At 26.1% G+C, this 18,429-nt stretch overlaps 1 protein-coding gene across 13 annotated transcripts in view; it reads left to right on the forward strand.

Annotated features, from left to right (window-relative positions):
- Positions 1 to 18,429, forward strand: part of nrm (neuromusculin) — a 797,795-nt gene that overhangs the window by 732,282 nt on the left and 47,084 nt on the right. For 12 of the 13 annotated variants that reach the window (XR_012755069.1, XM_075355520.1, XM_075355516.1 and 9 more), the window contains 2 exons: positions 13,691 to 13,831; positions 16,408 to 16,441. Coding sequence is in view for 12 of the 13 variants with exons in the window: in XM_075355520.1 (XP_075211635.1) it covers positions 13,691 to 13,831; positions 16,408 to 16,441 (175 nt within the window). In the remaining variant the exon portion in view is untranslated. The remainder of the gene's footprint in view (positions 1 to 13,690; positions 13,832 to 16,407; positions 16,442 to 18,429) is intronic. The other variant, XM_075355518.1, reaches the window with a different exon arrangement.

An 18,429-nucleotide genomic window follows, 5' to 3' on the forward strand; every position in this document is an offset into this window, starting at 1 on the left:
TATGATAACTGAAGTATGAAATAAATACCCTCTAATGAAATTTATCCAGATATCTTGTAAATACTGCTTCTATTGTTGTGCCATATCTTGTACTTATATTTTTATCGTTTAACATTGTTATATATAATACATATACAAACATAACACATAATATTATGCCATTTATGCTTTTTGAATGTAAGTGTCATGTGCACACATAATAAAAAATATATAATATAAACATGAAATACATTTTTTATGTACTCACTTTTTATCCAGTATTCTTCACAAATATTATAATATGTTACAATTACACTGAATTTAAACAATTATTTTTTTTTTTATTATTAGTACGTATTGAAATATTTCATATAACACTTTGACATATAATAAACAAACATTTCAATGTATATATGTATACAAGCACAACCGAGAAGCAACGTGGTTTGGCTAATAATTCACAGTCTATCTTTATCGTATACTAATCTATACGTATATGCGTATAGATTCATCTTACGCATATATGACTTTGACATATAATAAACAAACATTTTAATCTATATATGTATACAAGCACAACCGAGAAGCAACATGGTATGGCTAACTATAATTCACAGTCTATCTTTATCGTATACTAATCTATACAAATATGCGTGTATGGGCATTATACTGAAAGAAAGAAAGAAAGCAATAAAGAGGGAGAATTATTGCCAATCACCGGCAGTTTTTACTCCCACCACTCATCCTCCTGCTACTACATATTATACTATCTATACACTCATATATGCGAATATATATTCTCTCTCTATGACTTTTTCTCTTCATATATATATATAAATATATGCTTAGTGTCTTGCATTACATTACAGATTTTGATTACAAGTCAGCGATTTTTTTTCCTATGTTCCCATCCAATTCGTATATATAAAAAATTCTGATATAACACACCTAAAGAAGTTTTCACTTCAAAAAAAAATTTTAATGCCAATCTCCAAATTTGCCTCATGTTAACCTCCTAGGACCTCTTTCCTGGAATTTTATAATTTTAAAAAGGAGAATTTGGCTGAAGAGATTGTACTGTGAGCTCAACAATTTGCCAGTTCAATGCTCCATCAAGAAAATATTATCCTAACTCATTCAGTGGCCAAGTTTCAATGATCTCCTGTTCAAATTTCTCAGAACCAATCTATCATAAATGAGGTTGTCTGTAATTTGCAGACATGTCTGTATGAAAACATTTTTATAATTAAAATAATAGAAAGCGACATTCCTAGAAAAAATGTAATAATTTTGATTAAAACAACAGTGACAAAAAAAACATGGAAGTAGTTTATTTATTAAATAAATTTTAAGTATGATCCTCATTTACATGCATGTATGTATGTGAAATTTTAACCAGTATTATTTTTTTTATACAAACTTTAATTAAAATTATGTCGTTATGTGTAAAAATAGAGATACACTTAACTTTTGATAATAATGAATGCTGGGATTTAGCTTTACAATTAATCATATGATTTTATGTCCATAATGATATTATATAGTATGTCTTCATTTTTGACAATCAATTTTTTGTTAACGCTGTGTTTTCACCGATTACATAAAGATAAACACATATAAATGACACTAATTTGTAAAGCTGAGATTTTTTTATTACATAATTTTTTATTTACAATTGTATTAATTCATTTTGAAATTCACAGATGGAAATTATACTTTTTCTAGATTGATCTGCTTCGATACATATTAATTTATGTATCTATCTATTCTAACAAAGTGTCATAATATTGCAACACCAATTCTGACAGACAATCCAAAACAAAACTGAACAGCAACAGTCACGTTATCAGCGGCGGATCCAGTGAGGAGGGTGGTCGACGGGGGCGATCGCCTCCCCCCCACACCTTCCCAAACAACCCAACCATGATCTATTTTAAGATAAATTTTTTAGATCCTTTTAAAGCCTACAGTTTTGAAATTGGAAGAATAATATGGTTGAATATATTATTATATTTTTTCGTACATCTAACCCCGAAATAAATATATATGCAATAACTCTTGTAATAAACTGCCTACTTGACTACTTTTTGGCAGATAGAGAAGTTTTTTGAAATTATTTGTAATGTTTTTTGTCTATATACTGTTTGAAGAAATATTATTGAAGGGATTTTAATGTTATAAAATCGTATCAAATTATATAAAAAATATTAATTGAATATTAAAAAATAACTTATAAGAATTTTTAATATTCTAATATATTTTACAAGGAATTTTAGAATATTAGATTATAACAAAATTTAAATATGTTTAAATGATTTTTACGCTTATAAACGAAATCGAATATAGTATCACTAAATTATAAATATAGGAATGATTTTAATTCTCGATAGAGCCCAAATTTATACGTATTAGATTTAATGATCGAACAGTCTGCAGATCGTGCAGCAATGATCGTGCAGTCTGCCGCACTAACCAAATTCGAGGAAAAGCGTCGAATCGGATGTTTTCAGGAATTGCAGGTCGCAATTCGCGGAAAAAGTGGACTGTCAGTAGAGTAATAAAATGTTCATTTACAGTAAACTGTTGGTTCTATATAAAATCGAATGCTATACTGCAGGTTGAGAATAAATATTTTTGATAATTTTTATTATAAAATTGTGCGTGCATATAGTAAGAATAACTGACTGAAGAATTTTCTGTGATAGTGTTTCTGTTGAGTTTAAATTTAATATCGGTTAAGATGCCTAACAAACGAAACGGGCCAGACTTTCAAAACTCGAAAATTGCAGAAAATATTTAATTTCTTCTTACGCGCAAAAGTTGAGCCAAATATGCATTCTCAACCAGAGATTTTAAATAAGTTTCCAAATAATTTATTATCAAATAAATCATCATCGTCGGTATCAACTTCAACGCTAAATGAAATCTTCGAGTCACATTCTCTTAAGACAGGTATGTTTTAATAAATATCTAGTAGAATCTAAGTGTTTTTTTTTTAGATTCTAAACGCTCTGGCCGAAATTGAAATTTGTCAATAATGAAGTTTGCAGGACAAACCAATATCTATTAGCTCTCGATAGTATTTTTAAACTTTTGTGATATAAAGATTGCCTCAAAAGAAATATCAAAACATGTTGAGATATATTTTTAAATGTAGTATCAAATAACGGTATCACTTATTTTGGTTACAGACGTTTTTGAGAAAACATGTAATTTTCAGTCTCAAAAAACATTTCCTGTATAATCAAATGATATGATTTTTTAATATCCGATAACGTTTATATGAGTACAAATTTGAAGAAAAAAACGAATTTGTGCTTGTCCAATACATTTCTAAAAAATTCTAGATGTTTTTATTTTTGTATTTTTCTCCGTAGAACTGTATGATACCAATTCTTATAATCCGCTGCAGTGTTATAATATGAGAGTGAATATTAATTTTTCGATTTTTAATGTCAAAAGTATTTAAATTGTGCATATCAAAAAATGGGATATTTTTTGATAATGTGTCCCAAGCTGTCATGTCTTTGTGTCCAAGCTCTCATGGACACAAAGAGTTGTTATATCTGTTCTTATAAAACTAAATTGACTAACAAAATTGGTTCCTGCAATCTATATTTCTTGTGTATAAAATATTACATACTAAACAGATTACTGAAAAATATAGCCCAAAAATGAGTGTGTCGGTGGCGGATTTTCTTATTCTTTAAACACATTATAAGAAGCTAGCAAATTTTTTGACGTCTTTATTTCAATAGGAATGAGTTTTTCTGACTTAAAATACAAATTTTAATAGACATATGAGATTTTTATCGTATTCATTTACATGTAGCACTCTGTCGAACTTCTGTCTCAATAATTCAATTTTTTTTTATTTCAAAATAATTCGCCCTGATTTGAATATGCTTAATGTCTTGACGTCTTTTATAAGCACGAAATTTTTACTTTCAAACATTGTCCAGTGTGAAAATTCATAGAGCAAACAGTCGCCGCGATCAGCAGTCACATGATCACAATTGATACAGGTATAATTCGCGCGAATTTTTTCCCTCTTTTCTTAGATCTGCACTAAAACTAACATATTTTTGCCATTATTTCAGAAATAGATTACCGATACGTAAAAAAGTTTTGCGCATTTTAATGCGTAAATATAATTATTTACCGTGTGAATTTTATAGATGTTATCGTCTGATGACAGTAACGCGATTTGTTCAATGCATTTGTTTCACAATATAAGCAAAATAGCAACAAAAAAAATTACTTTTTTTACTAAGTACTTTTTACAATTAAAAAAAAACATTTTTTATAATCAACTATATAACATCATTTACATCACGTTTTTCATAATGTTGCAATAGCGGCAAAAAAGAGAAATTTCATTTGAATCTGCTCATTTTATAAAATCAGATTTGTTTTTAAAAATTGTACGCAAGTACTTGGTTTATGAAATCAAATGTATTTTTTATTTCAATTTCAGCTATTTCAAATATAGAAAATGACAAAAGCAGCTCAATTGTGGAAGTTACTCCTGGTATTCAAAAATCTCAAAGTTTGCAGATGGATTTTAACGATTTGGTTGAAGATGATTTAAAGACTGCTGCGCTGACTGAACAAATTAATTTATCTCATTCATCTGTACTAGAATCTGCACAGAAATTAGATGCTGAAATTGAAAAAAAAAATATTTCACACAGTATTCCAAATTTAGCTCTTGATATCGGGAATTATATAGTTCACAAAGTTGATGATATCTTGAAAAAGAAATTGCTGCAAATGTCTTGGCTCCCTCAAAATAATTATGAATTTCCCTTTTCTATTCAAGTTAAGAATGGTAAAGGAGGCAAAAGGTAAACTAGTCAGAAACACCTAGATCAGTTCGAATGGCTCGTTTTATCGGACGTAAAAAAAGGTTACTTTTGTAAATATTGTATATTATTTTTGAATATTGGAAGTAATCACACAAATGTTTAGTGAAAAAACTAGTTATAGAACCGGTAACTAATTTTGCTAAGCTTTTTGGAAAAGACGTATTCTTGATATTCACGCTTTTTCACGTGATTATCACATGACTGCTGTAACCGCAGCAAAACAATTTTTGAATTTTTGCGAAAATCCCCAATTAGATATCATTAATATAATTAGCAATGAAAGGTATAAAAAGGTTATAGAAAATCGAGATCGTCTTCGTCCGATTATTGATTCTATAATATTTAGGGGCCATTGTTTAATGAAATTGAGGAGAGTCCTATAAACAAGGGTAATTTCAAATTATTACGATATCGCATAGAAAGTGCGGGAGATACAAAGTTTGAGCAGCAAATGGCTGCTCAAACTTTGAAAACGGCTTCATCTCGAGCAACTTACATAAGTAAGGCAAGCCAGAAAGAGCTTATTAATTGTTGTGATTCAGAAATAATTTCTGAAATTATTTCACGTATCAAGCAGGCCAATTTTTATCCTACAATGTGTGACAAAACCACTGATATTGCTCAGATTTCTCAGATGACATTAGTATTTAGATATTTACATTGAGATAAAGTTGAAGAATATTTTGTAAAATATATAGATCTGTACAATGAAATAATGAAACTAGATACCACTGGTAGCACTGAAGAGGAAATTAAGACAACTGGTTATAATTTAGGTCAAGTTGTATTAAAAACTATAAAACAATTAACTTTAGATCCTTAGTATTGTGTGGGCATAACCACAGATGAGTGCTCTGTGAATGTTTCTGACATTTATGGTGCCGTGAAGACCGTTCAGACTGAAGCTGTTTATGCTGTTTATTCACCCTGTTTCAATCACATTTTGAATATATCGATTGGTAGGTCATCATTGATTGAATTGGTTAGAAATGCAATTGGAGTAATGAAAGATGTAATTTTTTTCTTTAATGCATCAGCTAAGCGCAATCTTACTCACAAAAATAAATTAGAACATCAACTTAAAGGGCTATGCGAGACTAGGTGGGTGAAAGACACAATGGTGTTCTTCAATTTCGAGAATGTCTTCCAAAAATGTTTGATGCACTTGACATGGTATCCTGATGGACAGATAGAAGTACAGCTGCAAAGACAACTATCTTAAAGTCAACTATCTGTACCTCTAATTTCATTATAACGGTTGTATGTCTCTCTGATGCGCTGTCCTGCACTTTACCACTAAGTCATTTTTTTCAACCAAAAAAATTGACCTTATGGCAGCATGTAATATTCTAGAAGACGTTTAAAAAATTCTAGATAGAAAGCGAGAGAAATGTAAAGGTAAGTTCTCTAGTCTCTTCCAAGAAATTAACGACATTGCAGATGAGTTAGATGTTACAATCAAAATTCCATGATTAACAAATAAACAGACAAAGCGTACCAATCATCCATGTGCAACCAAACAGGAGTATTATTGTCAATCCTTATATACTAAACAATGTGATTCTTGATTTAAAATGCTGCTTTCCAAAAGAAACATTAAATTTGTATAATTTATTTATTCTATTTGCTGATCTAGGAAAAAATGAACACAAAGATAAGCAGTTTATAGAAAACGCTACCCTTAATCTCGCCAAAAAATATTGTGTCTTTTTCAATAAAAATGCAGCATCAGTGCATAAAACTCTTAAAACAGAATAAGAGTTATGGAATTTAAAGTGGGAACGAGAGAAATATGATGTTTCTTTCAACTGTAGTATAAAATTATTACAATTTTGCGACACAGAGGTTTTTCCAACAATTCATGTTTTACTCAAAATTCTAGCCACATTACCTATAAGTGTGGTGACTGGTGAGTGAACATCTCAACTTTGAGACGCATAAAATCAAGGTTGAGGCCAAGTATGACTGAAGATCGATAGTTGGCTTGGCTTTTATGATTATTCATCATGACGTAAAAATAAGCATGGAAAATGTAATTGACCGTTTATCAAAAACTGGAAATCGACACTTAATTTGAGTTGTAATTTTCTCTGTACTAAATATTTATACATATACTATATTTCTTTATATTCATTTAAAATTATATTTATACTATATTTTTTAATAATTTTATGTATTGTATTTATGAATAAATAGTTAGTTTAGTTAAATTTATTAAAAATTGTTGTGTTCCTTGATATTAGACCATGTGTTTTTTTAGTTTTAAATATAATTGCCACCCTGTTATGAAGCTTCTGGATCCGCTGCTGCACTTTATTACCAAGCTGTGTTACATTATGCAGCCAAAACTCATGTAACTTATTGCAGCATTGCATTAAGCATTCTCACTTTGCATAACATTTCTAAATTCTGTGAAAGTATTCTCATCAGGAAATTTAATTTGTAACTTAGAATGGTACAGATGCCATAAATTTTTAGTTTTCCATTCTTCTTAGATTCTATTTATATTACTTTTCAAGCATGCTTTGATGTTTTCCCATCATTCCCTTTTCTTGTTGTTTTATGTTATAAAATTACATACGTAGCCCATTTTACACTTTCTTTAATTTATTGCAATTCCTTCTAGTTTTTGTTTATTGTTTTATTCACTATTTCAATGTTTTTAATGTTTAACCATAAAAGTATTTGCTAAGATTTATTTTGTTAATATTTCTTTTATCACTACTTTAATATTACTTAGTCTTGTCTAAATCATTAAGTTTATTATGTGATATGCAGTCCATAATGAATCATTACTTTTAAATACTCATTAAGAGCAGAGTACTTAATAATTCATTAATACACTAATTTTACTTATGGATTATACATTACTAAATTATATAAATAGGTATTGATACACATACAACAGGTAGTTTAATTTAAGAGATAATTTAACTTAATTGTTTGATGGCATCTAAGCATTTTTAATTATTGTATGACAAACAAATTATTCTTCAGTATTACATGTGTATAGTGCTGGATTTCTTTTCATTATTGTTTTACTGCCATTTCAGAATTTCCAATTCTTCTTTTGTAAATTTGAATTAAAAATATCATGTGTCTTATAGCAAAGTATTTATATAACATTAAGGAAGATTAGTCATACCTAGCTTTAGTAACACAAATTTTTATCTTGATTAATATATTATTAAAAAAGTACATTATTCAAAGAAAAGTCAATTGGATATTATTTTAGATAGATGTCCTTGCTTAAGGTTCAGTTATGATGGCCAATTTTTTCTGTTTGGAATAAATGTGATTAAGTAATTTTTGTCATATGTAATTTTTCATTTTTTCTGCGTAATGTTTCATATACCAGATATTGTTTATTTTTTTAAATTTCATTAAGGGGAATATTCTTATTTTATCATATTAACTGTATTACAATATCAGTCACGGGCAAGATGGTAATCTACAAATTCCTGATCACTTGATGATTCCATAACTCCTGTAACACCTCAAGAAGTATTGTATTGAAAAATAATGAAATGGAATAGGAACAATACATCAATGGATACTGCCATTAAGTAATCCATATGTTGTAGGTCACCAAAATGAAACGTTACTGGATTCAATTGCTCTTTGAAAAAATAAATGGCATTTAATGGCTGATGACCATAGCATTTCAGCTTCTTAAAGTAATAAAAAGAAAATAATTGCGAAAACTATACAAAATGGTAAAAATTGACAAACATTAGTGATCATGATTCAAGTAAATAAATTTGAAATAAATATTCACCCAAAAAATGTGTTTCATTTGTGTGTACATGGAATGAGAGTATAGAATGTGCGTGTTTTTTTTTCTGTGTTGTGTGCATGCAACCTTTGACTTAGGGAAAATGGGAACATTATTTTTTTATACTTATTATGTACATATTTTATATTTATGTGCTAAATATCCAAGCAATTTGTGTATCTCCTCTTGATATAAATAAATTTTTTTACTAAAAAAACCAGATTACAGTGACCATTTATTATGTTTATTTTGCCAAAACATAATCCCAAATAAAGAAAAATGTTGTTAAAAAGATGTATTTCCTTGAATAGTTGAGCTTAATTGTTTCATGGAATTTATTACTTGTAATACATAGTTAAACAACTAAATACCACATTCATATTAACCACTGTTATTTTTTTCTGTGATCAAATATTATCTTATTACAAGGAAAAGATTAATAATAAAGAAAATTGTACATATAAAACATTCATGCCTCCCAAATGCATTTACTGATATGTATAATAGAATATTTAGTTTTGTAATATAGTCTAACCTGCACTTATTGCTTGCTTTCAGCTATGCCGATTTGCATGATGTGTTACAGAGTAAAGCATTCAGTCAATCTATTTTCTATAATATTATAAGCCATAAATTTAGTTCATAGTTAAAATATTAAAATTAAAACACACTAGGTATAGTTTATTGCAGCTTTACTCCTGGCATGGCTAAAAGCTATTCATGCGTAGAAAAAAGTACAATGCATATAGATAACATTACATTTTCTTATTTTTAAAATTATCATTATTCAGTTCAAAAATACTTTGCTTCTCACAAAAATATCTATTGAATGAATTGATTATTAATCTCTAAAAAAAAATGTACTAATGTAAGACATGTGAACATTCTGATAAATATTTTATTTTAAAACTTCTCACTTGTGAATGTAAGATGTAGTTATGCCTGATTTATTCTTTTAGTAAACTTTTATGAGTGTAAAGATAAATGTAAGTGAATGTGTGAGTGAGTCATATGATAATCCCATAAGTTTCTGGAATATTTGGTATAGTTTTATTCATCCAATACCTGTAGATAGCTAGCTGTGTTCCTTATCTGCAAAGTAACAATGCAGATCTAGTTATTTTACACCACAGCTTGAACAGGCCAAGATATGTTGTTACTTGAAACCTAACAACAAATGTTTGAGACACAGAACCAAGAAATAGTTAGCATAACTTGTGTTTTGCACAGAAATCTATACTTTATGAGACTATAAGCTTCAAAAGAAAAAAATTATTTTATTTTTTTTACATTTGCACTTTTCCTGAATAAACTCTTATGTGCATTCTTATATCATATGGTTTCCCAAGTTAATAATTAAGATTTTGTCTTTCACATGTTTTGCATCGTTTTTCTATTAATTTTAATTTCCTTTTAGAGACATCCTTATAAGATTAACAACATAGACTCAATAAATCAAGGTTGTAAGAAATATTATATGTGGTAAAATATGAAAAATTAAATTTTTTTTTGTGATGTTAAGTTATATAATTATACAGGTAGTTAAATGGATATTATCAAATTCATGTTCAAAAATATCCATTGAGCTTTAAAAAAATTGTTTTCTGCGAAAGATAACTTGAATCCTAGGATGAAAAAATACTACATTAACTTATATGCTTGCAGAATAGCTGGAATATCATATTGATTAGCCTTTCTGCTATTAATCATTAATCTTTAGATGTACAGACAAAATGAGCCAATGGCTGTAGTATTCTCAATAAACCAATTATAAAATATAAACCCTTATATAACCGTACTTAATACTTTCATGTAGCCAAGGTAATCCTAATTTTCAGGCCTGATGGATAGAAGAATATTATTTCTTACCTGCTTTCATTACACCTTCTTAAAAAAAAATCTGTATAGTTTTAAAACTTAACCGTATAAATTGTTTTGAAAAGGAAAAAAATTTTAAATGTTTTGTTTAGCAGTCCATTAGTAGGTTTATTACAGCAAGAATGTCTAAACATGCTCTATAGGGAGATGAGAAATGAAACAAAACATATAATAATGATATATTTACAAGGAACTACACTTAACAATAATTTTAAATCTACTTATTCTTGATTGATTTTATAACTGATTATAATAATTTAATTTTGTCATTATTAAAGCTAAAACAAAATTAATTTAAAAACATATGAATAAAATAGTATTTATATGGAATGTTATATATCAATTTTTATTATTGAAAATAATTTATCCTTTCTCAATTTTCCTTTTACAACAAACTAATGATTATTATCATTGCATTTAAATTTTAACACATAAAAATAAATACTTTATTCAAATCAGAACATAAGTATACTTATATATGTCAGGAGTGATAGATGTGCTACTAGATGGACAGTAAAAAGGAACTACTCCAGTTTTTGTCTGGAAAGTTCAAGGAAAAAAGCAAGTACATCATTCAAGTAAATGAGTAAAGATTATAAATTTTTACAGTATAAGATAATAATATGTAAAAGCAATAGTTGATAAATATTGGCATACACATTTAAGTATGTGTGAACAAGTACACAGAAAATCAAGGTTCATTAAATGAGTATTACTCTAAATCTCATCAACAGATTAATGTATGTTTTATATTAGAGAAACTTTTAAATTAATTTTAAATAAATTGGCTGAAAGATCTTTTAAATGATTACAAAATTTAATAAAAAGAGAAACATAACAAGGTTATCTTTCTCATAGGCCAGTGTATTCTGCTGTCTAAAAAAAATATTTATGTCTGGTTTGAAACAGAATAATATTACTTTTTTTTAATAACATTGGTAGATTTACTAACATTAGCAAAATGTTAGTAAATAAATTTAATAACATTTATTTCTTAATACTGAAAAATGTAAACACAGATCTGTCAGCTCGGTTTTCTATCCTAAAATCTCATTCTAAATCTTTCATATAGCTTCTTGGCATTTATTTAAGACACCTTAAAGAAAAACAGTATGGTTTAATCTTGTTGGAAACAAAATATGTATTCAGTCATTTTAGAAAATTTACTACCAAAAAAACCACTAAAAATTTTTTATCCATTGACAACAGACATACCACCAAATAAATTTATACAAATTACATTATAAATAAATCAAAGTCATAAAATTCAACTGATTGATATTGCATTCATAATTAATTATTAACATTTTTTTATTCATTAATTGCATTTGAGTAAAAAAATACACAAATTATTCTTAATAAGACAGAAAAATACAATAACATATTAGAATGATAAATCTTCAGATTAAAATTAAAAAAATCATGATTTTATTTTTTTTAAATCGCAATTATTTTACAGAAAAAAAGTTGTACAGTAACAATATAATATTATTTAGCTTATATAATTTACAAGATTAAATATTAATGTTGTTTCAAATGATCTTGTTTATTTTCTGAAGAGGATGGTTCATGATGAGTGGCAAAGTGAATTGAATGCTACCATAAACAAGAAACTTCACCCAGTTAAGAACACAATGTCACCATGGAACTCCTCATGTAGGAATAATCGTCGAGAGGTAGTTATTATTTGCCGTTTGCAAATAGATCACACTAGGCTCACTCATGGATATCTGATGACTCAAACAGATGCACCTGTTTGTGTTCGCTGCTACTTTCAACTAACTGTACACCTCATCCTTGTGGATTGTGTCTGTTGTGTGGCATTGCATCGCAAGTTTAATTAGGAGCTAACATGCAAAATATATTGGGGAACAATATGATGATCTTACAGTTTGTAAAGGCTGTACATCTTGATTCAAAAATTTTATTATTCATACAATCTTTATTTTCTTGATTGTATGGTGCTTGGCATATGCCAGATGGTAATTTCATTCTTTTAAGTTTCTTTTTTAATGTTCTATTCACTGTGGTTTTATTTCACTTTTAACATACGTCATGTGCTATTTTACCATTTACACTGTATTTTTATATTTACTGTTGTTTAGTTTTTAAATTAATTTTTAATTGTTTCTTTCTAATATTTTCATGTTTACTATATAAATATACTACAAGGGTGCTGAAAATGACACTTCATTTTGTGCCCCCAAAAAAAAAAGAAAAAATTAATCCATCGTCTTCTTAACATTCTCCTCCTATCAGAGACTTGATAATGTAGTTATTTTTATCTTATCTGTAAATCTTTTAACTAATTCATTTGGATTATGGTCGAACCATCCTCACAAATTGTGTCACTTTGGAAATTTTGGTTGATCAAAATCTCCCTAGCCACCTAGTGATAATAATTTCATTCCACCTATTTAGTACTTATTTACTTTAATTTATTTATTTCATCTTCTTTTTCATTGTATTCAGTTCTTATCTACTTTTCACTGAAAAATAGATTTAGATACTTTTCATTGAAAATTTATTTATTTCACTGAAACTATTTCAGTTGATTCATTTAATGTCTGCAGTATGAATTCAGTGCTGTATTCTGAAGTCATGTAATCATAATCAAGATATCAGATCACACCTTAAGAATTTCGAAGAATCCATTACTTCTAAACTTAAAATAATGTTTTTCCAATGCAAATCTTGATAAATTATATAGATTCAAATTATAATATAATATTAATATACATTTTATATTAATTTATTAATATTATAATAAAATAATAAATATTATTACATAAGTTCAAATTTTTCTGAATTTTCTTTTTAAGAGTAACTATTAAATAGGAATTTCTAATATTTTTAATTATTGTTTTTTCTTGAGAAAATCTTTAATGTTTTGTTTATTTATTTAATTTCTTCTTGAATAAAAGGACTTTGATAACCAAATTTTATAGTATTTTGTGCTCATTGCAGCTGTTAAGTTTTTTATGATTATCTCTTTTCTTATCATAATTTTTCAAAAACATTATGCCCAATAACTTAGTTTTTGATACCTGTCGTGTGTTCTTAAAAAATAAAATTTTACAGAAATTAATTTAAATTTACTCAATTTAAAACTATTTTGAAACATTTATGTTTTATAATTATTATTTTTTGTTTAAAATTAATACATTGAATATTGTTTTAAAAATTACAGGAAACATAGCCTGGTGGAGAAGATTAGAAAATGACAATTTGATGATTATCCTTGCTGTTATTGCCGGTGCTATTCTGATGGTGATCATCATTTGTGTTATCATCATCATTGTCTGCAGGCGGAAAAGAGCGGCAGACAAATGTAAGTATACGTGGAGTACAGATATGGAAATGTCTCTACTTCAGTATGATCATTTGACCTGCAACTATACTCAGCAACCACTACCTACAAGTGATCTCATTAAAAATGTATTATTATCTAATTAAACACAGTAATAAAATCAACCCTCCAATATCTAGTCAACCATTGGTTTTAATAATTTTTTTTTATAAATCCCCAAATTTTACTGCATTTTTTTATTAAGTGAATTGACGAAAATATTTTTAAAGACTGTAATTTATTTCTTTTTTTATTTTTTTTTATTAAAAATGTGTATATGAGTCTGTGTAACTAAATATAAATGAAATAAAACAGTATTATTAATTTTAAATCGGTAATAAATAATAATTTATAAAGCAGTTTTATTTTGGGATGCAATTTATTCAGGTAGGTTTTTACTTTAAATTAATAATGCTTTATTAAGACATATTAGATATTTCATTTTTAGTATTACATTATATAAAAAAACTAAATTTATTAAATATAGATTATTTATCAAATAATGAATGTATTTGAACTTAAATACATTTTAATGAGAATATATTTTTTTTACTTTTATTTTAATTCTTTCATATAGAAGATTAGCTTTTTTTTGTTAAGAATTTAGGAGTATTTTACTAACATGTTAAGGTTTGGCATGTTTGTGTTTTTTTTTTCTTTATTACATTTATTTACTTTGTTTTTTTTTTTGCTTTTCTAAAATTATGTAGATATTGACTTTCTCAATATGATAGAGAGTTTTGTTTAGTTTTATTTTTTTAATATTCTACACATTTTATTTCCTAAATAAAACAGAATTGAATTAATAAACGAATTCTTTCTGTTATATTTTAAATATTCTGATATATATATAATTTATTTTCGCTTACATAAAACATAAAAGCTTGCATTTTTTTAATAATATACATCTATATTTTTATTCTCTAATAACATATAAATTCTGTGCATGATATAACTGATAATCACTGATCAGACAAATCATAATTAAAAGTTAATTTAAAAAAAAAAAAACAATTGTATTAGATTTAATAAATTACCAGTTTATTTTCTGAACACTTCTACAAATATAATAAAACCACAAGAAAAAGTACGAAATGCATTAGGTAGCAGTTAAATCAATAAATTTCAGAATTACAGTAGTTTTTATCGTAGTGCACTCACTATTGTTAAAGTAAAGTTTTTAAAAATTGTTTTTTGAAATTACTGTGCAATATACTGATCCCATTTTTTGTATATCTTTAATTGTATATGTAGTATTTTAGTTAACACCATAAATAAATGGATATTTTATTAACACCGGTATATAATTGTATATAATATAGGTCTTATCAGATAAGTGTGCTACACATAGGCAAAAAAGCAATTGCACCAACACCTGCCTGAAAGGATGAAGAAAAACCATCAGAGCAAGCTTAATCAGAAAAATTTAATCAGAGCAGTATCATAAAATACAAGATTAATATAATTAGAAAAAAATTAGTAAAGTCCATGTTAATTTAAAATAACAAATGTAATGAAATTATAATCGCAAATAAAATACATAAAGGTAATAAATAATATCAATACAAAATAAAGTAACAACTTTTAAAGAGTTAAATTATTTGAGTACTCAAGTACTATCAGATGTGCACATTAATCAAGGATGCAGAAAATACAGATTTTTTTTTAATAACTTATTTTTTCAATAGATTTATCTACTAGGAAGTAATATTGTTTTTATAAAAGAAAATTTCCTAATTTGATTTTAAATAACTCGGTAGAAAAGTCCTTTTAAAGAATTGATAATTTATTAAAAATGTCATAAAGATTTTAAGGCCCTTTCTTGTAGGCTTAAATATTGTGCTGTATTAAAAAAAAGCATAGTTCTGTTGACTGGTTTGATAAAGGTGATAAGCAATATTTCTTTATTAAAGAAAATGGTTATTTTATTTCAGAAAAAGGGAGCAAATTTATAAATGAATGCAAAAGTTAGAAATTTAGTAAATGAAAATTTCAGTCTACATGAATTATATCATTTCTGGGACATCAAACAATGATCTGACAGCCTGTTTCTAAATCTTCAAAAAACCCTTGTGATTTTTTTTAAGGACCCCAAAATCTAAGATTACATTTTAGACTAGAATATACAAATTTACAATAATGAACTGTTTCAGAAATGTCTGTTTATGAAATGAAAATATAATGAACACTGTATGCTGAATTTTTGTGTACTTAATTCACTTCATTTATTGATCATAATTTTAAGTTTACTTTTATCTTTTAATACAGCTTACTATGATTGTCTGGTCATTGTCGTATGATTATCTGATCTTTGTTTACAAGATTTTTATTTTTATTTTTTTATTTCAATAAACTAATACTATACACTTTCAGCTTCATATACCTTAATAAAACACAAATTTTGCATGCTAATATTAAAATTTTATTATGCTTTCATATAAAAAAAAAATTACTTAAAAAATCATCTTCATATTTAAATAAAATTGTTTTTCTGCAAATAGATTTTAATATTTACTAACAGAATGTTTGTTTTCGTTTTGCCCCTGTTTGGTTTTTAGACAATAATCCAGTGGAGTTGGAGGATAGAGAAAAGTAAGTGACAACACTTATTTTAACACATTAATAAATTTATAAAATTGCACAATAATATAACTCTTATTTAAAGCAAAAAAAGATAATTATTATTATTTATAAACATCATCTAAATAAAGTTTATGTAAATAGAAAATAATTTTTAAATTTTTACTTAACAAATAATTTAAAAAAAGGACACTTAAAGAAGAATTAACTACCATTAAAATTTCACAGAATTCCAAAATGAATAGAGAATATGTTTGATAAAAATTTTGTTTTTCAACATAAGGAAAATTTTATTACACTTAATAAACACAAATTTATTTATCTTTTTTTTATTTTTAGCATAAAAATTGTGTAAATATTTAAATTTGGAAACTTTGTTTAAACCTTTTTTTACGATTTTAATTTCCAAGTTAATATTTAGAACATTAATAATTAAAATTAATCAATCAGCAATATCAATTACTATTTATATTCTGATGTTAATACTATTGTACAGCATGCAATGAAAGAATTATTGTTGTATCTTTAATTAATTTCTTTAAACTTCCTGGATTGGTGTCATATCTTTGATTTTATTCCTGTTATAAATATTTCATTTTAATAATGTACATTTAATTTGCACTTATAATTTTATTACCATTTGCATGTTATTTGTTTTTGTTATTTGTCTTGAAACTGTATAGTATACATCTTTTTCTTTCTTATGATTTCTTTAAAAAGCATGTTACACAATCAGTAATGTACAAAAGTGTATATTAATTTTTTTCCTTTGAAATAAAAAATTACTTATTAGTACATTTTTCAGTTAAACACACTTTTTTTTTCACAATACCAAAATGCAATCAATTCCCACAATTTGTTATGTATAAATTTTAATCATTATCCATAGTAAAAAATCAGTCACCTTAAAATTGTATAATTATTATAGATTATAGTGTTTCTGTTTATTTAAAGCATGTGTAATATCAAAATTTAAATCCAAATTCTAACTTTATCTTTAATTTTGTTTAAATCTTAGTCAGGCAAATCTTTAATCTTAGCTTTATAGACAGTCAACAGTCTTATGAATCATCAATCAAAAAAAAAGAAAGTCTTATTACATCTGTTAAATTTTGATGAATATTTTATTAAACCAAGTTTAGTGTATTTGAATTCTGACCAAATAACTGCATCTTGTTGCATGAATATATTTGACAATTAGTTTTTTTATTTTTCTTATTAAATTTATAAGAAAATTAATACATAAAAAGAGTTAAAGTTAATTATTTTCTGCCCGCTTGGACCTGAATATGTTAAAAATCAGCTATTGGTTTCAGTAGTATAATTTGCATTAGATATTCAAATCACATTTTTAGTAATTAGTAGCATGAACATTCTTGACATGCAACAAATTTTAATTTATATTCTCCTCTAAATTGTGTAGATTTATTTTTGCTCAAAATTTTATATACATACTTTTTTTATTAATATTATTTATAAATTAATCGTTTTTTTTTTTTTATTATTTAGTAATGGTAAAATTGTGCTTAATTCATCACAAATATACAATTTGTTTCATTATAGAAAAAAAATACTTACCTAATTATATTAATATTTTACCTGCCCAAAATGTAAGTTCTTCAATATAAAAAATATTACTTTATTTTGCTCTTAAACAACGTCATAAAAAGTATTTTACCTTAGCATTTTATTAAGATGTTCTTATAAAGAACTCGCTTCTAAGAGCTCATAAAAAAAATGTTATGGTTGCCACTGCTAATGTTATCTATTTTCAGTATTTTTTTATCTGATTTTTTCTGTTTTTACATGTAAAAACTTGCAGAAAAAAATAGTTTTTCTTCCCATGAACTAATAAAAAAAAATTATTATTTGTTTATTTATTAGTATTATTATTTGTTATTTTTTTATAATGAGCAAGCTAAATTGTTAGAATATTTTAAAAATAATAAATCTTTTTGTATTATTTGATGAGGAATTCCCTTTTAGAGACTAATACTGTT

The sequence above is a fragment of the Lycorma delicatula genome, chromosome 2 (genome assembly GCF_047948215.1).
Source record: "Lycorma delicatula isolate Av1 chromosome 2, ASM4794821v1, whole genome shotgun sequence".
NCBI lineage: Eukaryota > Metazoa > Arthropoda > Insecta > Hemiptera > Fulgoridae > Lycorma > Lycorma delicatula.